Raw genomic sequence first — 26,940 nt, forward strand, 5'->3', positions numbered from 1 at the left:
CTCATACACTGTACACACCCATACACTGCACACTCATACACTGAACACACACATACACAACTTACACACATACACTGCACACTCATACACTGTACACACCCATACACTGCACACTCATACACTGAACACACACATACACAACTTACACACATACACTGCACACTCATACACTGTACACACCCATACACTGCACACTCATACACTGCACACACCCATACACTGCACACTCATACACTGAACACACACATACACAACTTACACACATACACTGCACACTCATACACTGTACACACCCATACACTGAACACACACATACACAACTTACACACATACACTGCACACTCATACACTGTACACACCCATACACTGCACACTCATACACAATACACACAAATACAAAGAATAAGGTGTCCACTGCGTTACTGTGTGACATATTTCAGGACAAATGAACTGTCCTCATCCCTGAATCTATGTCTGGGGTCATTCCTCACAACTCCCATTCTTTGTAGCCAGGCTCTCCCCTCCCCCCTTCCTCTGCCTTCCCAGGTCTGCTTAACCTGTTCAATGCGCGGCACTGTCTGCTGGTATGCACACCTGTGCTGGAGGAGGGGGTGCCGCCACATATGGGAAACATTAACCGCTTTCTCTGCCACTGGAATTTAACAGTTTGGCTGCCAGCTGCAGCAGAGGCTTGGTGGTACGCGGAGGTTATACGAGGCACAGCGGCGGATATCAAAGAGAGCGGCCAGGTGCTCGGGGGGCCGGCATCTCTCCTCGCCGCTCCCTCTTATGTGTCCGCTGTGGCAATACACGCTGCAGATGAGAAGGAATCTGTGGGAATGTGATGGGGTGTCTGGGAGAGGCACAGCAGCTAATACAGGGCACACAGCAACTAATCCTTACACTGCCAGGGCCTTTCTCCACTACCCTGCGATTTGATTCTGATTGCAAATCGCAAGGTACATTAAACTAATGGAAACTGCAGCAGCTATTTCCATTAGTGCGATCCGATTGCGGTGTGATTTTGGTCCAAGCGCAATCGCCGTCCTCCCGCATGCGATTGAGCTTTACTATACTGAGTATAGTAACTCAATCGCGATCGCCATCGCATGGTGGAAATTGAAACGCGATTGTCATCGCAATCGCATTTCGTAGTGGAAAAGAGCCCTCAGACATAGGGCTTGATTCACTGAACCGTGATAACTCAAATATCACACCTTATCAAAGATATCTCACCTTATCAAAGTTATCACACCTTATCAGAGTAGCATAGTGACGCTAAGAACTTATGCCTGCTAATTGGCAATGGCACTCGTCCTGCCCTGAGCCCCTGCAGGTTTGTAGCGCTTGCTATGCTACTCTGACAAGGCGTGTTATCTTTGATAATATGTGATATCTTTGATAAGGTGTGATATCTTTGATAAGGTGTGATATCTTTGATAATATGTGATATCTTTGATAAGGTGTGATATCTTTGATAAGCTGTGATATTGGAGTTATCCCGGTTTAGTGAATTAAGCCCTGAGAGTGGCCATACATCAGGTGATGCATTGGGCAGATCGACCATGAGACAGATCTCTGATCAGCATGAGGCCTCTTGCACGCACACTGTAAATCAGATTCCGGTTTGTGGTTACGATTTTCCCTTGCTGCAATCAACACAAGAAGAAAAACGCAGCATGCAGTATCGAAAATAAAAATCGCAAACCAGAATCACGCGTACAGGTAGTCCCAAACTTACTAACGACCCGCCGATACAAACGGCATGGATTCTGTTTCCATGGGAACAAGTCAAACATTTTTTTTCAAATTGGACTTCAAAAAAATAAAAGAAAAACTGGCTTTTAAACTTGTATAAGCAGGTACAGAGGGCAGAGGTGACACAGAGGGGGACACTGGAGGCACAGGGGGGCACAGAGGAGGTACAGGGGACAGAGGTGACACAATGTTCCGATTTAAGAACAGATTCAGGTTAAGAACGAACCTACAGTTGCTATCTCGTTCATAAACGGTCGACTACCTATACTGTGCAAGAGTCCTCATAGTCATTAGAAAGCTGCCTAGCACCGCTGCCTCCAGCCTTGCCAGCCACCAAGAATGAATGCAAGTGCTCCATACATTCTCACCCCTCTCCCGGTGTCACCACGAGGCCACGTGGCCCCAGGCGCGTGTTATGACATCACATGCCCTTGGTGCCACACATGGGAGTCCAGGAGTCTCAGCGGCAGAGGTGACTGCATCCGGGTACGGGGTACACTTGAGGGGACACTGGTGGAGGGTCCATCAGTCGTCACGTCATTGAACACTGTTACCGCCACACACCTGATGGAGCACGTCTGACCAAGGTTTCCAGCATGTCTGATCGATTCTCTCGACTGATCTCCACCTGAATTGGGCAAACTTGTTGGGGCACAGATTTCTATACAATAGAAATTATAGAATTGGAAGGTCGCCTGACGTATGGCCACCCTAACTCCTCCACTCCACCATGTGCTAAGGACTGCCTCACCGAATAACTGCCTGACTCGTTCCTATTGGTGGATTTCAAGGACCCCACATTTTGGGATTGTGCAATTGCTTCCAGCAAGAACCACGGAACAGTCTCTGAATAGTGATCTCCCACTTCCTACATTCATCCAACTTCTGTGACAGTTATATAGCCAATTAAGGGTCTCCCCATCCCATCATGATCTACAATTCAACGGATTATACAGGAATTCTACCGATGACCTTGGAAGTGGGGGCACGACACAAACTACTGCAGGAAGATTTTACCATTGTGGGAGGGGAGGAGACACAGACTACTGCAGGGAGATATCACCATTGTGGGAGGGGAGGAGACACAGACTACTGCAGGGACACCTCACCATTGTGGGAGGGGAGGAGACACAGACTACTGCAGGGACACCTCACCATTGTGGGAGAGGAGGAGACATAAACTACTGCAGGGAAATCTCACCATTGTGGGAGGGGAGGAGACACCAATCACTGCAGGGAAATCTCACCTTTGCAGGCCTTCCTGTGGGTGATGGGTTTGGTCATGTCCCGGTAATAGCCCTCCTTGCAGTAGTGGCAGTGACGTCCGGCAGTGTTGTGGCGGCAGTTCAGACAGACCCCTCCGCTCCGGCGTCCCGACAGCTTGAAGAGCTCCATGTTGAAGCGGCAGCGGCGGGCATGCAGGTTACAGTTACAGGCTGCACAGAGACAGAGAAGCATGTTAGACCTTCAGCCATCAACTCGGCAAAAAGCTAGCACTCTATTTACCACATGCTGTGGAGAAGACTTTGATTAACCCTCCATTCTAGTTGGACCTGAACTCAGAACTTCCTCTCTGCTCTAAAAGACAAGCAGCAGCATAATAACCTTTAAAGAAACACATTTCTTTGTTACAGGTGATACAAATCCTGCTATAAATCTGCAGTGTGTCTACTTCTTGCTTTCATGGAAGCATACATAAGGTTAACATCCTTTGTTTACAAATTAGCTGCTCTGCTGAGGCAGCATAAATTCCTGACCTGACACAGCTGAGAGATCAAATTACTCTGGTGATTGGTCACAGATGAAGGGGAATTAGACAGGCTGTACTCTCTAAATACATACAGGGTGCATTTTTAGGTCCTCCTTCTGTCCTGTGCAAGAGTTCAGCTCCACTTTAATTCAGTTATAGTAGTGAATTCACTATAGTGAAATGAGGAGGGAGATCACACACTGACTTGCTGATGATGCAGATAGTAAAAGGTTAATGTCAAGGAAATGCTGCAGAAAGCACAGGGAGCAAAGCCTTCTGGTATAATCCGAGAGCTCAGACCATCCTGACAGCAGCAAGCGACCGTACTGAACTCCTCTCATCCTAAGACTCAGCGACATGTCACCATCTCTGACCAAGGCGGTGGGTACAAAAATCACCAGCCTCCAACTCCAGTTTATGAAACCACAGAATTTGACTCCGACTCCACAGCCCTGACTCTGAGGGGAGCAGAGGTTACACACATCCATCCCGCAAGTGAGGAGAGTTAGATTATTATTCTGTCTCTCTCTGGACCACAACAATGGAAAAAGACGTTTTAGTAAAAGATGCAGTACCTCACAAAATACAAAGCCTCACAAACAGTGCAGCACATTTTTTGTATTTTATATCATCTTATGGGACACCATTGAAGATATGACGCTTTAATGCAATGTAAAGTAGTCAGTGTACAGCTTGAGTAACAGTGTAAATTTGCTGTCCCATGAAAATAACTCAATACATGGCCATGAATGACTAGACCACTGGCAACAAAGGTGAATACACTTTTTTACGACATTCCTAAGTGAGGAATATCAAAACTCTGCCTAAAGTGACAATCATTTGGGTGCCCGCTATTATTTTCCAGCACTGAATCTATAAGGTAATAAAGTGCCCCTACTAGTCGACAAGCTCGCTACTTGATAGGGTTTAGGTCTGGAGACATGCTTGGCCAGTCCAGCACCTTTACAGTAGCAGAGCAGTGGTCACCTTGGAGGTGTGTTTGGGGTCATTATGTCAAAATGCTGCCCTATGGCCTAGTTTCCGAAAGGAAGGGGGGGGGGGGGAATCATCCTCTGCTTCAGTATGTCACCGTACATGTTGGCATTCATGGTTCCCTCAATCAACTATAGCTCCCCAGTGCTGATGGCACTTATGCAGCCCCAAATCATGATAACCCCACCACCATGCTTCACGGTAGGCAAGACACACTTGTCTTTGTACTTCCCACCTTTTTTGCCATGACATCCGCTTGACACCATCTGAACAAATTAAGTATATGAGGTGTCAGTGATGTCACTAGTCTGTAGTGATTGGACAGGCTGTGTTCTCATGTATACGAGCAGGGCTGTAGAGTCGGAGCTGGAGTCTATGAGTCTGAGTAATTTTGGGTACCTAGTCGGAGTCGGTGGTTTCATAAATGTTGGAGTCAGGAGTTGGATGATTTTTTTACCAAATCCTTAGTTCTGGTAAGTATTAGACTAAGGAGTCGGAGCCGAGGAGTCGGAGTCAGAGCCATTTTGGGTACCTGGAGTTAGAGTCGTTGTTTTTCAAAAACTGAGGAGTCAGAGTTGGAGTCGGATGATTTTTGTACCGACCCCACAGCCCTGTATTTGAGGTGTCATCGATGTCACTGGTCTGTAGTGAATGGATGGGCTGTGTTCTCATGTCTCTAGTGAATGGATAGGCTGCTTTCTCATCTATATGAGGTATCAGTGATGTCAAAGGTCTCTAGTGATAGGATAGGCTGCGTTCTCATGTATATGAGTAGTCAGTGATGTCACTTGTCTCTAGCGATGTATATGAGGCGTCAGTGATGTCACTGGTCTGTGGTGAATGGATTGGTTGATTTGACATGTTGGTGGGACTGAAAAGAAATGTGAAAATATAGACAGGAAATAAGAAAAAAAACGGACAGAGATCCAACCCTTTTGACGCGATGTTTCCCGATGTCGGGGAACATCGCTTAACATAATTGTGTTAAACGATGTTAACCCCCCCCCCCCCCCCCGACGATCGCACGTCATTAAGCGACGCACATGGCGGATCGTTAAGATCCCCGACGACCCCGCGCAAAGTACCATGATCGCTTACTTCCTGTTCGCACCCGTCATGTCACTTCGCAAGCGACGACCGTCGTCAAGGGGACATCACGGGACCCATCGGGCAGTCGATATGTAGCTTAAGTTTTGACCCACCAATCAATGTGACATAAAAGCGCATTGTTTTGCCTTCTCTGACCGTCCTGTGCCTGAGGAATGTAGACCCTTCATCTATCACTACTCTTCACACGTCCCCCTTCTACACAATGGCCGCTGGAATCAGAGCAATGCAGCGACAGGTATGCCCATTGAAAGATTTGTCTTCAGCGTTCCGGTTTGATGCCTAAAGTCCTACAAACAATTTGTCGGGTCGCTGAGTATGAAGGTCCAGCATCAGGAATTTCTGCTTCCAGCCTCAGATGCTGTCACAACAAGCAGCTCTGTCCCCAATGCTGGTTCCCTGACAGGCCAAGAGAGCGGCCAGAGGACTCAAGGGGGGGGCGACGGAGGGATCAGGGGGGGTATCTGTGCTGATGAGCTGCTGAGTGACAGCTTGTCTCAATAAACACAAAGAGGTGTTAGGAAAACGGACCCTCCAAGAAAGATAATCTCCAAGGTGTCACAGACAAGGAGAGGTCACACTCTACAGAGGGGCAACTTCTCTACTAGCCAACCCGATGGAAACCGCACTGCACACATGGATCCAGAGCTGGACTTCACAGGAGTCCTATAATCCTTGCTGCATCAAACGCAATAAAACTGCTTACTTGTAACAATATTACTTTATAAATAATTTAGTCAATGTTTGTCTGTTGTAAAATCTTTCCTCTACAAATGTTACTTTCTTAAATGTATCACACATGGCAACATCTTCACTCGTAGCAGGTGCATCACTAGGGAATGTTAGTTTACTGCCTGACATCATAGCCTAGGCTGTGACATCACTGGAAGGGCGGGGCTACAAATATACAGCATTATATAGCTATAGGAAATGCTGATGCTGAAACCAGTATATTTAATGTAAACGTGAGTATCCTGAATAATTTATTGCATTCTGCTATATATCATCACAGTGCCTTTTTTTACCTTAAAGGGGCCCTACGGCGAAAATTCAAAAAATGTAAAATATGTGCAAACAGGCAAATAAGAAGTAGGTTTTTTCCAGAGTAAAATGAGCCATAAATTACTTTTCTCCTATGTTGCTGTCACTTACAGTAGGTGATAGAAATCTGACAGAAGCGACAGGTTTTGGGTTAGTCCATCTCTCCATAGGGGATTCTCAGCAAGGCTTTTTTTCTTTCCTAAAAAGGATTTAAACAATGATGCTGGCCAGCTTCCCTGCTCAATACACAGTTTTTTGGCAGTTGGACAGAGCAACTGCCATTCACTAAGTGCTTTTGAAAATAAATAAATCTCTGAGAATCCCCCATGAAGAGATGGACTAGTCCAAAACCGCTTCTGTCAGATTTTTACTACCTACTGTAAGTGACAGCAACATAGGAGAAAAGTAATTTATGGCTTATTTTACTCTGGAAAAAAACATACTTCTTATTTGTTTATGTTTGCACATATTTTACATTTTACAATTTTTCACCATAGTGCCCCTTTAAATAACACTGATAAAAATAAGATCTTTACAAAGCCTTTGCAGTACAAACCACACAAGCTTTATGCCTAAATTAGAATGTAAATTTATACAGTGTATGTAATTGCAGTGCCTGACGTACGTTTCACGGTTCAGAACGGCTTCATCAGAGGCCAACAATGCGTATTAGTAATTTATGCCGCATTTCCAGATAGATAAAATAGACAGAGAGACAGCATGTGGCGTTACTTTATTGCTTGTTTGGGAGATTAGTGATCTTCGATAACCAGCCTGTATTTAATATGAAGGAAACACCCAAGTGATACTCCAATGGCAGTTCCCCTCAGAGTTGGGCAGTTTTATATACAAGGAAAAACAGCATAAATAACTAATATAGCTACACAAAGAATTGTTATATTGGGGATATAATAACCATATTTGTTTACTCATTTGTATAGGACAGGATTATTACACTTGTTAGGCACCTATATGCAGACTGAAATTGGACCAATGAAATGCAGGTGTAGGAGATTTTTACTGGTCCAGTTTCAATCTCCAAATTGCAACCTAATTTGCATGAGCTCTGAAAAATGTGCATGTATTCGATCATCACTATTCTTTATCACATGTGGAGATGTGGAGTAGTAGAAATGAACAGAATCCGGGCACCGACCACAATAGCAGCTTGATCACCTTTAATTCATTCTCAGCATCCCGACATACATTACAAGGTTATAGCCTGACAGCCGTTTCGCAGGCTAAACGCCCGCTTCGTCAGAGGCAAAATATTAACACTTTATAGTGGCAAACACGGAGGGTGCACCAGACTGTGGGGAACGTTACAGAGGGGCGGTAAGCCATATTACGTTTATGTATATAAATAACTCCTTGCCACTGTAAAGAGTTAATATTTTGCCTCTGACGAAGCATTTAGCCTGCCAAACGGCTGTCAGGCTATAACCTTGTAATGTATGTTGGGATGCTGGGAATGAATTAAAGGGGAACTGAAGAGAGAGGTATATGGAGGCTATCATGTTTATTTCCTTTTAGACAATACCAGTTGCCTGGCAGCCCTGCTGATCCTCTGCCTCTAATACTATTAGCCATAGCCCCTGAACAAGCATGCAGCAGATCAGGTGTTTCAGTGGTTCAGACTTATAAGTCTGATCTGACAAGACTAGCTGCATGCTTGTTTCTGGTTTTAATCAGATACTACTGCAGAGAAATAGACCAGCAGGGCTGCCAGGCAACTGGTATTGATTAAAAGGAAACAAACATGACAGCCTCCATATACCTCTCTCTTCAGTTCCCCTTTAAAGGTGATCGAGCTGCTATTGTGGTCGGTGCCCGGATTCTGTGCATTTCTACTGTGTTTCCTTGAAAATAAGACAATGTCTTATATTAATATTTTCTCCAAAAGAGTGGCTAAGGCTTATTTTCAGAGGATGTCTTATTTTTGGGGGAAACACTGGTAGTTTTCCTATACAAAATGTATATACTGCATGCCATGCTGAAACACAAGCAGCATGCACAGAGCTTGTGGTTTGCAGATATTGGCTCTCACAAGAAACTGATTCTGCTGACCATGTGGGTAAGAGTGTATTTCTTGCAGACAGAGAACTCTGTCAGGCTCCCCAGAGCTATGATAGGATAAGCTGTGTCCTGGGAAGAGGTGAAGTGCTGCTGCTGCTTCTCAGGACAGATCAGGAGGGATGGCTCCAACAAAAACACAAATTGCCTGACACATATACAGGACGGTAGAACTCCTATTATACTGCTGCTCTCCTGTATCCAGGCTTTGTATTGGGCGTGATATGCTGGTGTCCTGTGGGGCTGCTGCTAGTGCTTACATTCGGGGATGTCTTATACTTCAAGCATGCTAGGGATTCCTGCTAGGGCTTATTCTCAGGGGATGTCTTACTTTAGGAGAAACACTGTACTACTCCACACTGATACTATCTGTCTGGAGGCACGACCACCACACCTGTTTCTCTCAGCCTGCCTTTCATCTAGTGCCGACCAACTCCTCTTCATTGCTGATTCACATAAGTAGACTCTGGAACTCAGACAAGGAACATGAAGTGCACTTCTGTAAATCACAGAGATGAACAAGCATGAGCAGTCACACTCACTCATCTCCTCCTGCTCTGCCATCCAAACACCACAAGGCCATCCTGTAAGTGTTTTGAGGAACAAGAAAAAGAGGCATATGGTGGCATCTTATAGGGTTCTTCTGCAGCCTAACCTGAACAATGACACCATACACCGGCATGAAAGGCAGCACTGAACACCTGTGTCCACATTCTCAGCTATTCTTCTGTACAGATAGTTACAGGCCAGTGTGGTCTGAAAACCCACTACGAGGCTGCTGAGGAAGACTGACAAGTAAATGGCGTTTTACTCATCCTGCACAGTCCCTGAGGGGCAGTGGTGGGGGGGGGGGGGCGGTTGGCATTGGAGTACTCGCATGGCTCCTGTGTACCCTGTGCAGGAGGATTGCGGGGGGGGGGGGGGGGGGTTGGGTGCTAGAGGGCTTGCGTTGCTCCTGTGTACACTAAGGGGGGGGGGGGGGGGGGAGATTGCTGTGGGGGGTCCTGGAGGTGGGCTCGCACTGCTCCTGTGTACACTGAGCGGGGGATTCCTTGGGAGGGGGGTCTGGAGGGCTCGCACTGCTCCTGTATACACTGAGCGGGGTGATTGCTGGGGGGGGGGGGGTCCTGGTGGGCTTGCGCTGCTCCTGTGTGAACTGAGCGGGGGGGGGGGGGGGGTCCTGGAGGGCTCGTACTGCTCCTGTGTACACTGAGCGGGGGGATTCCTTGGAAGGGGGGTCTAAAGGGCTCGCACTGCTCCTGTGTACACTGAGCGGGGGGGATTGCTGGGGGAGGGGTCTGGAGGGCTCACGCTGCTCCCGTGTGCACTGAGCGGGGGGGGGGGGGGGATTGCTGGGGGGAAGGGGGGTCCTGGAGGGCCCTCGCACTGCTCCTGTGTGCACTGAGAGGGGGGATTGCTGGGGAGGTCCTGGAGGGCTCACGCTGCTCCTGTGTGCAATGAGCGGAGGGGTGTTGCTTGGCACGGTTTTGGCACAGGAATGCTGAGCTAGGCTGCCGGGCATATGCGGCACACGCCAATGGTGAAATGCCAGCATTGCAAAACAGAATGTTGTAATGTAGAATTCCCCACTGTACAAATTAGGAAGCTACTATTCTCTACCGTTATTCTGGCCGCCCGTCAATGTGTTCAGCAAATCAATGAACAATACAAGGTCTGTGGTCTGTCACAGTGGAATGGAATCCCCCACAAAGACTCTGCTAATATAGGAGCACTAGTGGGGGCTGTGCTTATGTAATTCTCACTACCCAAGTCATCTGCACTTATATCTCCTCAGAGGGGAGTTTGCCACTCGTTAATTCTGATGTTAGATCTCCCTGCAGTAGTTTGTGTCTCCTCCCCTCCCACAATGCTGAGGTGTCCCTGCAGTAGTTTGTGTCTCCTCCCCTCCCACAATGGTGAGGTTTCCTGCAGTAGTTTGTTTCTCCTCACCTCCCACAATGGTGGCATTTCCCTGCAGTAGTTTGTGTCTCCTCTCCTCCCACAATGGTGAGGTTTCCTGCAGTAGTTTGTTTCTCCTCACCTCCCACAATGGTGAGATCTCCCTGCAGTAGTTTGTGTCTCCTCCCCTCCCACAATGCTGAGGTGTCCCTGCAGTAGTTTGTGTCTCCTCCCCTCCCACAATAGTGAGGTTTCCTGCAGTAGTTTGTTTCTCCTCACCTCCCACAATGGTGGCATTTCCCTGCAGTAGTTTGTGTCTCCTCTCCTCCCACAATGGTGAGGTTTCCTGCAGTAGTTTGTTTCTCCTCACCTCCCACAATGGTGAGATCTCCCTGCAGTAGTTTGTTTCTCCTCACCTCCCACAATGGTGGCATTTCCCTGCAGTAGTTTGTTTCTCCTCACCTCCCACAATGGTGGCATTTCCCTGCAGTAGTTTGTGTCTCCTCTCCTCCCACAATGGTGAGGTTTCCTGCAGTAGTTTGTTTCTCCTCACCTCCCACAATGGTGGCATTTCCCTGCAGTAGTTTGTTTCTCCTCACCTCCCACAATGGTGGCATTTCCCTGCAGTAGTTTGTGTCTCCTCTCCTCCCACAATGGTGAGGTTTCCTGCAGTAGTTTGTTTCTCCTCACCTCCCACAATGGTGAGATCTCCCTGCAGTAGTTTGTGTCTCCTCCCCTCTCACAATGGTGAGATTTCCCTGCAGTAGTTTGTGTCTCCTCCCCTCCCACAATGGTGAGGTTTCCTGCAGTAGTTTGTTTCTCCTCACCTCCCACAATGGTGAGATCTCCCTGCAGTAGTTTGTGTCTCCTCCCCTCTCACAATGGTGAGATTTCCCTGCAGTAGTTTGTATCTCCTCCCCTCCCACAATGGTGAGGTTTCCTGCAGTAGTTTGTGTCTCCTCACCTCCCACAATGGTGGCATTTCCCTGCAGTAGTTTGTGTCTCCTCCCCTCCCACAATAGTGAGGTGTCCCTGCAGTAGTTTGTGTCTCCTCCCTTCCCACAATGGTGAGATGTCCCTGCAGTCGTTTGTGCCCCCCTCCCAAAATGGTAAAAAAAAATTGCTCTAAAACATTAAAAACAGTAAAATAACAATAATAGACATATATTTAATTACCTGGAGCTAATTGATAACACTGGAGGCCACAGGACAAATGATCAGATTGTCTTGTAACTAAGTAATTACTGAGCAAATAAATGGAGAGAATTTTCTGCTTCCCCTCAGGATATGGCAGAAACGTTTCTGCCTTGTTCAGCCAGCTCAGTACACTTCCAGCACAATCTGATCATTTTTGGATGGCAACAACGGCAGTCATATCAGTTAGCCGTTATGTGATGTGAAAAGTTGGAGTATTAACCCTTCTAGTATCTTGGAAACCAGTCATATGTTTTAGCTATTATTTTTATGTGTGTTTAATATGTTGAACCATAGATGAAACTTGAGATTCATGGACTCAAGTATCTTCATGCTACATTGAGGATCAGGAACAATATTTGCAAACACATGCTCACAACGGCAGGTCCACACAAATCTATTACCTATATATGTAGGTCATATAAAGTTTTATGATATCTATTCTGTTTTGCTGCCCACTATCTCAGTGAGTGTCAATTAAGAGTCCACAACACTGTCAGACTTTATGCCCCTCGTCAGACTTTTCAGTGTAAAGAAACTCCAAAAGGGGAGCAGCAGAGGCATAGATAACACTTTAGTGTTTGAAACAGCTATAAATTCCACTCATAATTATCAGTTATGCAGGTGAGGTAATTTTCAGAACATACAGCAAGCAAATTGGCAGCTCCCATTAAACAGATATTCTGCACTTTAGCCAGCGAGGATAGATGGCCATGGGCTAGGAAATAGGGCAGATGTGAGATCAAACAGTGTAAAGTTTAGTTTGAGCATCTTTCAGGTTTCTATTACGGTCTGTGCCACCATCTGGCAGAGTTTCTTTCACTTCCTGTCTATACAGGAAGTGGTTAAACATCCCCAAGTAGACATAATAAACACACTCTGTTTTACGGATTAAATAATTGTATGGTTACAACACCAGACATTTATAACATTATTCTCTGCGCAACTCCCGTCGTTATGCTTAAAAAACACATTTTTCACCAGGAAGATAAATATGGTCTTGTAGTCCTGTCACAACTTTATCTCAGTAAAGTCATTTGTCTCCATATGAACTAATGACAAAGTAACGGCCGGCCCTGACAGCTCCTTGCTGTGACAAATGACAGCCGGCCAGCAATGTTCCACCCCTACAACTTGAGAAACGGAGAGCTTCCCCCCGAGGCCGCGTCTGATCGAAGCCCGCCCGCGTCCAGTTGTGCGCCGCACGACTCACCAACGTGCGTTCTCATAACAGCCCTCGCACAGCGTGTAACACAAGCCCTGCGCCTGCTTGCTTCCCCCAAGAGCTGAACATTCTAATGCCGAACACCGCGCATAAATCATCTCATCTGTGTTTAATCTCACCGCAGAACCGCTTCCCACATCTGCAAAGAGGTTGTACGTCTCAAAATAGCACCTTAAAAAAAATAAAAGCACGTCGGTGGCAGCCGTTAAATAAAATCGCTCATCTGTACAACATGCTGCAGAGCACTGTAATGTTCAGATATGTTATAAATTACAATAATGCTCAAGTATTGGCATTATAAGCAGGGCTGTGAAGTCGGTACAAAATCATCCGACTCCGACTCTTCAGTTTATAAGACCTCCAACTCTGACTCCAGGTAGCCAAAATTGCTCCAACTCCTCGACTCCGACTCCAACTCCACAGCCCTGCAATCACTAGAGACCAGAGACATCGCTGACACCTCATATGCTGATGTCATTTTCAAGCTGCAGAAAAATAGCGTAACATTTCGGTCAACTCAGAATGGTCTGCATCTTGTTGACCATCTCTTCATTATGGACAGGCTGTGGAGTCGGTACAAAAATCATCCGACTCCAGTTTTGGAAATCACCGACTCTAGGGACCCAAAATGGCTCCGACTCCTCGACTCCGACTCCCCAGCCATGATTATGAAGAGGTCAATTCTAGTGATGGGCAGTAGGAAATGGGCAATATATGTCAAGCAGTAACTGAGAGATCACAAGCGACAGGAAGTGACAAGCGGTACGTAAAAGGTAGTAGGTGACAAGCAGTGACAGCTCTTACATTCTCTCTGCAGGTAGTGGACTATATTGTCAGGGACTGCCTTATAGTGATGGGAATTCCGGCTCTTCTCTGAGAATCTGCTCTTCTGAATCGGCTCCCATTAAAGAGCCGGCTCTTACGGCTCTCAATCGGCTCTTCATTAAATATCACTAGACACCACTCAGAATCAGAGTAAAAGCCCCGCCCCCGTCTCCATGACAACTCCAGACTGCTTCTCTGACTGGGGCAATCCCTCCTGCTACTGCTCTGCCCCATACACTCCTACAAGCTGCAAGAGGAGGACTACATCTCCCAGCATGCCTCGGCGCCCTTTATTACACAGCAAATCAGAGTTGTGTGGGGCGGCTGAGGCATCGGCTCTTTCAAAACTGAAAACCGGCTCTTGTCGTTCGCGAACGACCCATCACTACTGCCTTTGTGGTATTTGTGGCTAGATCACCAGTGACACTCGTGATAGTCAACTGCTTCATGTTTACAAGTAAGGAAACTCTACTGAAGGCATTGCAGTCCCACAGCTCTCCATGCCCGGCCACTAGAGGGCACCCAAAGAACAGGCCTAGGTAGCCTATCCCTAAAAACCCTCCTGTGTTTGGGAGAAGGGGAAAAGCGAGCGAGCATCTTGAGTTCACTGAGGAGGGGGAGGAGACTCTATGCAGCAAATTCTTTACTGTCTTATGAAGTGATATTTAAGCAACACTGACAAAATGACGATTAAAAATAAGCAATAAAACTTAGTCACGAAAGGTGCCGTGCGTCCCTGGGGGCTCCAGTGACACCCCCAAGCTGTGTTCTGAAGCCGCACTTGTTTTGCAGCCGGTAAGCTCTGGGCACTCTGAAAAACACGAAGTAACGTTGGCAGTCCCCGCGGACTCCCAGCCGCCCCGAAGGGATAAATTATATTTTAGTGCTTGACTGAACTTTTCCTGACGTATGACAGATCTCCCCAGTGCGCCCGGTCGCCTTACACAGGATGCACGGCCCAGGCGGCCCCGCTGGGACGCCACTGCGAGGAGATACAGTAATATCTACCATTGCCAGATTTTCCCTTCGTCCAGACTTTTACACTCTACATGGCTTTTCCCGCCAGATCACTCCCATAAGTAGTTTACAGTTTAGAGTTACAGAAAAAATAGGTTTTGCTGGAATTTAAATTGGGTTTTCCAAATATTTTGCGCTCCCGTTAGGCTTTCTCCACGGGAAGATGATGCGGTGATTATACTGCGGTACGTGTAGCGTGGAGAGGCGATTACTACCAAGAGGTAAGCGATTTACCAACGCAATCGTTCTTAGATGAGTACCTGCAGGCCCGCTACGGCACACACGGTTTATACTGTACGCAACAGGCGGGTCGCACAGGACGTCTGCCCCCTGCTAAACCTATTTAAAGGAGGTCTACACAAATCTGATATTTTAATTTCAAGTGGTTTCTGGAAACTTTCGTCATCTAAATCAAAGCTACTTCCTAACTTTCATCAAGAGAAAATATCATCTAAATCCAAGAGTTTACTCCTTCTAGCATTTAGGTGAAGTGATATTGTCCTTACTCTAAGGGAGGAGCCAGCCAGTAAGACTTGGCCAATGGTAAAGCCCAAGCCAGACACAAAAGTTCTAATGAATAATTTCATTGTTGTTACTGAGCTGAGTATGATGGAAGATGAGTGGGAACTCAAAAACTCCGCCCAGATGCGGGTGCTTTAAAGAGACACTGAAGCAAAAAAAAAAATTATGATATTATGATTTGTATGTGTAGTACAGCTAAGAAATAAAACATTAAGATCAGATACATCAGTCTAATTGTTTCCAGTACAGGAAGAGTTAAGAAACTCCAGCTGTTATCTCTATATAAAAAAGCCATTAATCTCTACGACTTTCAAAGTCCTGGAGAGGGCTGTTATCTGACTTTTATTATCTCAACTGTAAGTAAACAAATGTCTTTTTCTCTGCCAGAGGAGAGGTCATTAGTTCACAGACTGCTCTGAAAGACTCATTTTGAATGCTGAGTGTTGTGTAATCTGCACATATTTTAGAATGATGCAATGTTAGAAAAAACACTATATACCTGAAAATAAAAATATGAGAATATTTTCTTTGCTGCTAATCTTCTAGTAATTATTCATAGTACACAACCAATTAATTATATCATATATTTTTTTTCGCTTCAGTGTCTCTTTAAGTGACAGTAAGCAGCAGCCAAAATACCACACCCCCTTCCCAGGCTGAGACAGATGCAGGGCCTTGCCTGTTGGTTGCAGACACAGTCACTCAGATGGCAGCATTTGAATGAAGAGCAGCAGAACATGTGACCAGATGCCTACCTGATCACTGTACAGAAGAGCTTTATTGAACTAAAATGTGCTCCTGTAGATTAAGGAGCCTTTGGGAATGTATAAAGATGCATTCTACTTTCCCAGCCTTATCCTTCAAAGCTCAACACTAGCTAAAGCTTCTTCACTTTGTACAAAAAAAGTAAAAAAAAAGACTCAAAACAACTATCTAAGGTTTATTGTTAGTTCTATGTTTGGGGAATTAGCCCCGGCTTTCTGTGATATCATAGGAAGATCTATCCACACTTCCTGTGATGTCATTGGGAAATCTGCCCTCATGTCCTGATATGTCATCTGGAATTCTACCCTAATTTCCTGTGAGGTCACCGAGAATTCTACCCTCACTTCCTGTGAGGTGACCGAGAAATCTACCCTCACTTCCTGTGAGGTCACCGAGAAATCTACCCTAATTTCCTGTGAGGTCACCGAGAATTCTACCCTCACTTCCTGTGACGTCACAGCAGACATGCTAGAAATCTGTGCAAGTGGGACACACAAATCAAAATAACACATTTTTAATTTAGCAGTGTGGGAAATGCACACAATGTCTGTGGGATATCCGCAGTTGACTGTGGCCTCCGTCATTTGTTTACTTCCTGCTTATAGCAATACCACAGGAAATGAGCAAAAATCTCCCCCAAGGAAAACACAGACAGCAATAACATTTTTATGATCTCTACAGATTAAACAAAAAAAAAACCTCAAAAACTCACATTTGCTTAATTTATATACACCATATTTTTGCATTTTAAGCTATTCCTAGGTAAGAGGGTAACAAAGGGGCAGCAAGTTTTCCCCTACAATTCCACATCTCGCAATTGTTGTGAGCCATTTGCCTTTCTTATATGGCCCAGTAAAGGACTTCGGTGATCACCAGCAGCTAGATTACTGTCAGTACAGGCACAGAGTAACAGCTTATACTGTACATTCTGGAGGTAGCAGAGATCAGCTCACACTGCAGCTAGATTACTGTCAGTACAGGCACAGAGTAGCAGCTTATACTGTACATTCTGGAGGTAGCAGAGATCAGCACACACTGCAGCTAGTTTGCCATCAGCACAGACACAAAGTAACAGCTTATACTGTACATACTGGAGGTAGCAGAGATTAGCACACACTGCAGCTAGTTTACTATCAGTACAGGCACAGAGTAACCGCTTATACTGTACATACTGGGGGCAGCAGGGATCAGCACACACTGCAGCTAGTTTATTATTAGTACAGGCAGAGTAACAGCTTATGCTGTACATACTGGAGGTAGCCGAGATCAGCACACACTGCAGCTAGTTTGCTATCAGTATAGGTATAGAGTAACAGCTTATACAGTACATACTGGAGGCAGCAGAGATCAGCACACACTGCAGCTAGTTTATTATCAGTACAGGCACAGAGTAACAGCTTATACTGTACATACTGGAGGTAGCCGAGATCAGCACACACTGCAGCTAGTTTACTATCAGTACAGGCACAGAGTAACAGCTTATATGGTACATACTGGGGGCAGCAGAGATCAGCACACACTGCAGCTAGTTTACTATCAGTATAGGTATAGAGTAACAGCTTATGCTGTATATACTGGAGGCAGCAGTAATCAGCACACACTGCAGCTAGTTTATCAGTACAGGCACAGAGTAACAGCTTATACTGTACATACTGGAGGTAGCAGAGATCAGCACACACTGCAGCTAGTTTACTATCAGTACAGGCACAGAGTAACAGCTTACACTGTACATACTGGAGGCAGCAGAGATTAGCACACACTGCAGCTAGTTTATCAGTACAGGCACAGAGTAACAGCTTATACTGTACATACTGGAGGTAGCAGAGATCAGCACACACTGCAGCTAGTTTACTATCAGTACAGGCACAGATTAACAGCTTATACTGTACATACTGGAGGTAGCAAAGATCAGCACACACTGCATCTAGTTTACTATCAGTACAGGCACAGAGTAACAGCTTATACTGTACATGCTGCAGGTAGCAGAGATCAGCACACACTGCAGCTAGTTTATCAGTACAGGCACAGAGTAACAGCTTATACTGTACATACTGGAGGTAACAGAGATCAGCACACACTGCAGCTAGTTTACTATCAGTACAGGCACAGAGTAACAGCTTATAATGTACATACTGGGAGCAGCAGGGATCAGCACACACTGCAGATAGTTTACTATCAGTACAGGCACAGATTAACAGCTTATACTGTACATACTGGAGGTAGCAGAGATCAGCACACACTCCAACTACCGGTAGTTTATTATCAGTACAGGCACAGAGTAACAGCTTATACTGTACATACTAGGGGCAGCAGGGATCAGCACACACTGCAGCCAGTTTACTATCAGTATAGGAATAGAGTAACAGCTTATACTGTACATACTGGAGGCAGCGGGGATCAGCACACACTGCAGCTAGTTTCCTATTAGTACACGCACAGAGTAACAGCTTATACTGTACATACTGGGGGCAGCAGAGATCAGCACACACTGCAGGTAGCTTACTATCAGTACAGGCACAGAGTAACAGCTTATACTGTACATACTGGGGGCAGCAGAGATCAGCACACACTGCAGGTAGCTTACTATCAGTACAGGCAGAGAGTAACTGCTTATACTGTACATACTGGAGGTAGCAGAGATCAGCACACACTGCAGCTAGTTTACTATCAGTACAGGCATAGAGTAACAGCTTATACTGTACATATTGGAGGAAGCAGAGATCAGCACACACTGCAGGTAGCTTACTATCAGTACTGGCACAGAGTAACCGCTTATACTGTACATACTGGAGGTAGCAGAGATCAGCACACACTGCAGCTAGTTTACTATCAGTACAGGCATAGAGTAACAGCTTATACTGTACATACTGGAGGTAGCAGAGATCAGCAGATGCTGCAGCTAGTTTACTGTCAGTACAGGCATAGGATAACAGCTTATACTGTACATATTGGAGGTAGCAGAGATCAGCACACACTGCAGCTAGTTTACTATCAGTACAGGCACAGAGTAACAGCTTATACTGTACATACTGGAGAGAGCAGATTCCAGAATCGCATGTTCCTGGCAGAAGCAGAGGCAGGCAGGGCAGGTGATTAGAGCGACGCAGCAGGACAATGCCTGGCAAGCTATAACACTGCCCCGTGTAACGCCAGCCCCTGGACAGACGGCAGAGGTACAAAGTGCCACATTGGTTAATCTGCTTCCTGCTTACACGCATTGAAGCTGATCCTGTACTTAAGTTGGGCACTTTGCTCTTTCTCTTTGTTGCGCGGCACCTCACAGCCCAGCTCCGATGCCTCCACCGTGCACAAGCACAAAGCCAAATTACTGATGCCATTCAGGAGAGCCCTAATCCAGTGTGATCAGACCATTGTGACATTGTGATCCCTGCAGGTAAGCGCCACTTTCCTCCCCTCATTATCGGGTATCGTAATTTCACACCTCCCGCAGATTGCCTTTTGTTTCCTACACCTGGAAGGTGGAAACCGATGCCAGATCCCTCACCCCCGTATGCAGCGCGCTCTTTCGCTCACCATGGAGACAAGCCAAGACCAGGAGAAACTGCCCGACTGGCTGCGTGCGTCCGGCCTACCGAGCCGCAAGGATGGCGAGGAAATATGAACGTATAAAGTCCTCAATAGATTGTTTATTGCTGAATTTATAGGACCTCTATCGTGAAAATGTTTTAAATGGGTGTGTACACATACCTATGAGAAGTACATCCCAGTGTAAAATGCACTGTAAATTACTTGTTTACTATGTTGTTGGCAATTACAGAAGGCAGTGAAAATCAGACCCGAGTGTGTCTAGTCCAGTGTTTCTCAACCTGGGGTCCGCAGACTTCTGGGGGTACATCGGCACCTGTCAGAGGGTCACAAACAAAATGGCGGATCTTGCACCCCAGGAGAGAAGTGGCAGACAGGGCAGGCAGTGTCCGTGGCAAGGGGGGAAGCAACTTACTTAGCCCCATTCCTGCGTGGACTCCTCTCGCCAGGCTCTTATTCTGTCGCCATGTTCTCCTCCTCTTGCGTCATGTCGTCATGGTTACCCATCAGCCTCATGACGTCAGAGTTGCTGCGGGAAGTAACCATAGCGGGAGGACGCAACGAGAAGAGTAGAGCGAGAAGAGAGGAGGAGAGCCCAGTGGGAGGAGTCCATGCGGGAATGGGGCTATGTAAGATTATACTGGAGCACCACCTGGCTATCTATACTGGAGCACCTATAGCTCCCTAACTACGCATTGGCGTCAATTCACTAAGATCATGCTAGAGATAATAAGGCAAGAGAAAACTTACCTCCACACGTGAGAGAGTTATCTTACCTCTTCATTCCTTAAGTTACCTCTCCTGTAGTTAATTTACCTCCTCTGTAGTTATTTTCACATGCAGCTAATTAACAGCTTGTCTTTAACTCTGGAGTTATTTTAAGGATTGGAGAGTTAATTTAAAGACAAAAGAGTTAACTTTAGGCTTGCCTGAGGTAAAATGTTTCCTGAATACTACATGCCTTATCACCATGGTAACAACTCTAGAAGAGTTATTAAAGACAGGAGATAAGTTTAGTGAATTGAGGCCTATGGCACTTGTACCTGGCCACCTATACTGGAGCACCTATAGCTCCCTAACTAAACTATGGCACTTGTACCTGGCCACCTATACTGGAGCACCTATAGCTCCCTAACTACACTATAGCACTTGTACCTGGCCACCTATACTGGAGCACCTATAGCTCGCTAACTACACTATGGCACTTGTACCTGGCCACCTACACTGGAGCACCTATAGCTCCCTAACTACACTATGGCACTTGTACCTGGCCACCTATACTGGAGCACCTATAGCTCCCTAACTACACTATGGCACTTGTACCTGGCCACCTATACTGGAGCACCTATAGCTCCCTAACTACACTATGGCACCTGTACCTGGCCACCTAAACTGGAGCGCCTATAGCTCCCTAACTACACTATGGCACCTGTACCTGGCTACCTATACTGGAGCACCTATAGCTCGCTAACTACACTATGGCACCTGTACCTGGCTACCTATACTGGAGCACCTATAGCTCGCTAACTACACTATGGCACTTGTACCTGGCCACCTATACTGGAGCACCTATAGCTCGCTAACTACACTATGGCACCTGTACCTGGCTACCTATACTGGAGCACCTATAGCTCGCTAACTACACTATGGAACCTGTACCTGGCTACCTATACTGGAGCACCTATAGCTCGCTAACTACACTATGCCACCTGTACCTGGCCACCTATACTGGAGCACCTATAGCTCCCTAACTACACTATGGCACCTGTACCTGGCCACCTATACTGGAGCACCTATAGCTCGCTAACTACACTATGACACCTGTACCTGGCTACCTATACTGGAGCGCCTATAGCTCGCTAACTACACTATGGCACCTGTACCTGGCCACCTATACTGGAGCACCTATAGCTCGCTAACTACACTATGGCACCTGTACCTGGCTACCTATACTGGAGCGCCTATAGCTCGCTAACTACACTATGGCACCTGTACCTGGCTACCTATACTGGAGCACCTATAGCTCGCTAACTACACTATGGCACATGTACCTGGCTACCTATACTGGAGCGCCTATAGCTCGCTAACTACACTATGGCACCTGTACCTGGCTACCTATACTGGAGCACCTATAGCTCGCTAACTACACTATGGCACCTGTACCTGGCTACCTATACTGGAGCACCTATAGCTCGCTAACTACACTATGGCACCTGTACCTGGCTACCTATACTGGAGCGCCTATAGCTCGCTAACTACACTATGGCACCTGTACCTGGCTACCTATACTGGAGCACCTATAGCTCGCTAACTACACTATGGCACCTGTACCTGGCTACCTATACTGGAGCGCCTATAGCTCGCTAACTACACTATGGCACCTGTACCTGGCTACCTATACTGGAGCACCTATAGCTCGCTAACTACACTATGACACCTGTACCTGGCTACCTATACTGGAGCACCTATAGCTCGCTAACTACACTATGGCACCTGTACCTGGCTACCTATACTGGAGCGCCTATAGCTCGCTAACTACACTATGGCACCTGTACCTGGCTACCTATACTGGAGCGCCTATAGCTCGCTAACTACACTATGGCACCTGTACCTGGCTACCTATACTGGAGCGCCTATAGCTCGCTAACTACACTATGGCACCTGTACCTGGCTACCTATACTGGAGCGCCTATAGCTCGCTAACTACACTATGGCACCTGTACCTGGCTACCTATACTGGAGCGCCTATAGCTCGCTAACTACACTATGGCACCTGTACCTGGCCACCTATACTGGAGCACCTATAGCTCCCTAACTACACTATGGCACTTGTACCTGGCCACCTATACTGGAGCACCTATAGCTCCCTAACTACACTATGGCACCTGTACCTGGCCACCTATACTGGAGCGCCTATAGCTCCCTAACTACACTATGGCACCTGTACCTGGCTACCTATACTGGAGCACCTATAGCTCGCTAACTACACTATGGCACCTGTACCTGGCTACCTATACTGGAGCACCTATAGCTCGCTAACTACACTATGGCACTTGTACCTGGCCACCTATACTGGAGCACCTATAGCTCGCTAACTACACTATGGCACCTGTACCTGGCTACCTATACTGGAGCACCTATAGCTCGCTAACTACACTATGGAACCTGTACCTGGCTACCTATACTGGAGCACCTATAGCTCGCTAACTACACTATGGCACCTGTACCTGGCCACCTATACTGGAGCACCTATAGCTCCCTAACTACACTATGGCACCTGTACCTGGCCACCTATACTGGAGCACCTATAGCTCGCTAACTACACTATGACACCTGTACCTGGCTACCTATACTGGAGCGCCTATAGCTCGATAACTACACTATGGCACCTGTACCTGGCCACCTATACTGGAGCACCTATAGCTCGCTAACTACACTATGGCACCTGTACCTGGCTACCTATACTGGAGCGCCTATAGCTCGCTAACTACACTATGGCACCTGTACCTGGCTACCTATACTGGAGCACCTATAGCTCGCTAACTACACTATGGCACCTGTACCTGGCTACCTATACTGGAGCGCCTATAGCTCGCTAACTACACTATGGCACCTGTACCTGGCTACCTATACTGGAGCACCTATAGCTCGCTAACTACACTATGGCACTTGTACCTGGCTACCTATACTGGAGCACCTATAGCTCGCTAACTACACTATGGCACCTGTACCTGGCTACCTATACTGGAGCGCCTATAGCTCGCTAACTACACTATGGCACCTGTACCTGGCTACCTATACTGGAGCACCTATAGCTCGCTAACTACACTATGGCACCTGTACCTGGCTACCTATACTGGAGCGCCTATAGCTCGCTAACTACACTATGGCACCTGTACCTGGCTACCTATACTGGAGCACCTATAGCTCGCTAACTACACTATGACACCTGTACCTGGCTACCTATACTGGAGCACCTATAGCTCGCTAACTACACTATGGCACCTGTACCTGGCTACCTATACTGGAGCGCCTATAGCTCGCTAACTACACTATGGCACCTGTACCTGGCTACCTATACTGGAGCACCTATAGCTCGCTAACTACACTATGGCACCTGTACCTGGCTACCTATACTGGAGCGCCTATAGCTCGCTAACTACACTATGGCACCTGTACCTGGCTACCTATACTGGAGCGCCTATAGCTCGCTAACTACACTATGGCACCTGTACCTGGCTACCTATACTGGAGCGCCTATACCTCGCTAACTACACTATGGCACCTGTACCTGGCTACCTATACTGGAGCGCCTATAGCTCGCTAACTACACTATGGCACCTGTACCTGGCTACCTATACTGGAGCACCTTTAGCTCGCTAACTACACTATGGCACCTGTACCTGGCTACCTATACTGGAGCGCCTATAGCTCGCTAACTACACTATGGCACCTGTACCTGGCTACCTATACTGGAGCGCCTATAGCTCGCTAACTACACTATGGCACCTGTACCTGGCTACCTAAACTGGAGTACCTATAGCTAGGGAGGCTCGTTCCGATTCCCCGTAAATGCTATTTCCGCATTTCTAATCGGAAATTGCATTTCCGCATCGGAATTCGAAAATCGGTAATACAAGTGCGGTAGGCAGATTTTCGCAGAAATCACGGAAATTTCCGCCAACTTTAACAATGATTTCTCAAAAACTACAAGGTCTTTTTGAAAGATTTTTTTCCCTCTTTTTTCCAGTCTTCTGCTTTACATACCCTGAGGATTTGCTGTTTTTAGCACTTACGAAGGCTTTGCTATTAAGCGCTAAAGTCGGCGGCCATTAACTGTAATGTAAAATGCGGGAAATCCGCATTACCGATAAGCGGTATGTTGCCGACTTTAAAGGTTAATAGCAAAACCCTCATAGGTGCTAGAAACACCAATTTAAAAAAAAAATACCTTGTAGTTTTTGAGAAAATCGATGTTAAAGTCGGCGGAAATTTCAGCGAAAATCCGCATCGGAATGTGGAAATCGGAATCGGTAGTGGTAATTAGCAATGGCGGAAAGCGAATTTTCCGTGGAAGCAGTTATTGGCAATTACGACCATCCCTACCTATAGCTCGCTACCTATACTGGGGGCATCTGAACCTTGCTAGCTTATACTGGGGGCAGCTATGGCTGGATACCTATACTGGAGGCCTTGCTACCTATACCTAGATACCTACACGGGGCACCTATACTAGCTAGGACAGGAGGACAACAGGTGACACTGGGGGACATAGAGGGGGGCAAAAAAGGCACAGGGGGAACAGAGGGGGAGAAAAAAGGCACAGGGGGAACAGAGATGATAGGTGAAGATGAGGTGGCACAGAGGGGGACAAATGAGGCACAAACTGAGGTGACACAGAGGGGGACAAAAGAGAATGAATTCAGGTCAAGAATGGACACAGTCCCTATCTCATTTGTTAACCGGGGACTACCTGTATCTCGCTAGTATTTGGCTCCACCCACACAAAGTAATGGTCACACCCACTTTATTGAGTAGGGGGTACATTTGCTTAGGGACGACCCACAAAGGGGTACATGTGTTGAAAAGGTTGAGAACCACTGGTCTAGTCCATCTCCTCATTAGGGAGACTCTGTATTTCATTAATGCTTTACAGAAGGATGGATACAAATATGCCAGTCAGGCTTCCTACTCGCTGCACACTATTTTTGGTAGTTCAGCAATTGCCATTTAGGAGGTGCTTTTAAAAATAATGAAAAGGACTGAAAATCCTGAAGATTTTTACAAATTACTGTGAGTGGCAGCAACATAGGAAAAAAGTCAATTATAGTGCTTTTCATTCTGGAACAAACATTTCATTCTGGAAGGTACATTTCTGCCAGCCCCCTGCAGCCGCCCTGTGCCCACGCTGGTACTCAATGATCCTCTGGTCCCCCGATGCGGCACCGTTTCACTTACCTAGGACTTCTGCCAGCCCCCTGCAGCCACCCTGTGCCCGCGCTGGTACTCAATGATCCTCTGGTCCCCCGATGTGGCACCGATTCACTTACCTAGGACTTCTGCCAGCCCCCTGCAGCCACCCTGTGCCCGCGCTGGTACTCAATGATCCTCTGGTCCCCCGATGTGGCACCGATTCACTTACCTAGGACTTCTGCCAGCCCCCTGCAGCCGCCCTGTGCCCACGCTGGTACTCAATGATCCTCTGGTCCCCCGATGTGGCACGATTCACTTACCTAGGACTTCTGCCAGCCCCCTGCAGCCACCCTGTGCCCGCGCTGGTACTCAATGATCCTCTGGTCCCCCGATGTGGCACCGATTCACGTACCTAGGACTTCTGCCAGCCCCCTGCAGCCACCCTGTGCCCGCGCTGGTACTCAATGATCCTCTGGTCCCCCGATGTGGCACTGTTTCACTTACCTAGGACTTCTGCCAGCCCCCTGCAGCCGCCCTGTGCCAGCGGCCCAGCGCTGGTACTCAATGATCCTCTGGTCCCCCGATGTGGCACCGTTTCACTTACCTAGGACTTCTGCCAGCCCCCTGCAGCCACCCTGTGCCCACGCTGGTACTCAATGATCCTCTGGTCCCCCGATGTGGCACCGTTTCACTTACCTAGGACTTCTGCCAGCCCCCTGCAGCCACCCTGTGCCCGCGCTGGTACTCAATGATCCTCTGGTCCCCCGATGTGGCACAGATTCACGTACCTAGGACTTCTGCCAGCCCCCTGCAGCCGCCCTGTGCCAGCGCTGGTACTCAATGATCCTCTGGTCCCCCGATGTGGCACCGTTTCACTTACCTAGGACTTCTGCCAGCCCCCTGCAGCCGCCCTGTGTGTGCCAGCGCTGGTACTCAATGATCCTCTGGTCCCCCGATGTGGCACCGATTTACGTACCTAGGACTTCTGCCAGCCCCCAGCAGCCGCCCTGTGCCAGCGCTGGTACTCAGTGATCCTCTGGTCCCCCGATGTGGCACCGTTTCACTTTCGCCTGTCACGGCTCGCCGCCCAGACACATCCTAGTTTGCGTCCTGCGCAGGCACAGTACGAGGTTTTCTCAGAATGCGCCTGTCCAGGAAGCTCCTAGCGATGGAAGCGCAAACAAAGATGCCCGTGGCCAGAGCCTCTCAGATGCAGTTGCCGTCGACTTTTATGTCGGCAAAAGTGAAAGAAGCTGCGGCGGGGGACCGGAGGACTCTTCCTAAATGGCGCAGGCACAGGGCGGCCGTAGGG

At 47.3% G+C, this 26,940-nt stretch overlaps 1 protein-coding gene across 2 annotated transcripts in view; it reads right to left on the reverse strand.

Annotated features, from left to right (window-relative positions):
* The window catches only part of NTN1 (netrin 1), a 431,580-nt gene that overhangs the window by 68,265 nt on the left and 336,375 nt on the right, over positions 1-26,940 (reverse strand). For both annotated transcript variants that reach the window (XM_068263271.1, XM_068263272.1), the window contains one exon: positions 3,006-3,194. In XM_068263271.1, coding sequence (XP_068119372.1) covers positions 3,006-3,194 — 189 coding nt within the window. The remainder of the gene's footprint in view (positions 1-3,005; positions 3,195-26,940) is intronic.

This window comes from Hyperolius riggenbachi, chromosome 12 (assembly GCF_040937935.1).
Source record: "Hyperolius riggenbachi isolate aHypRig1 chromosome 12, aHypRig1.pri, whole genome shotgun sequence".
Classification (NCBI taxonomy): Eukaryota; Metazoa; Chordata; class Amphibia; order Anura; family Hyperoliidae; genus Hyperolius; species Hyperolius riggenbachi.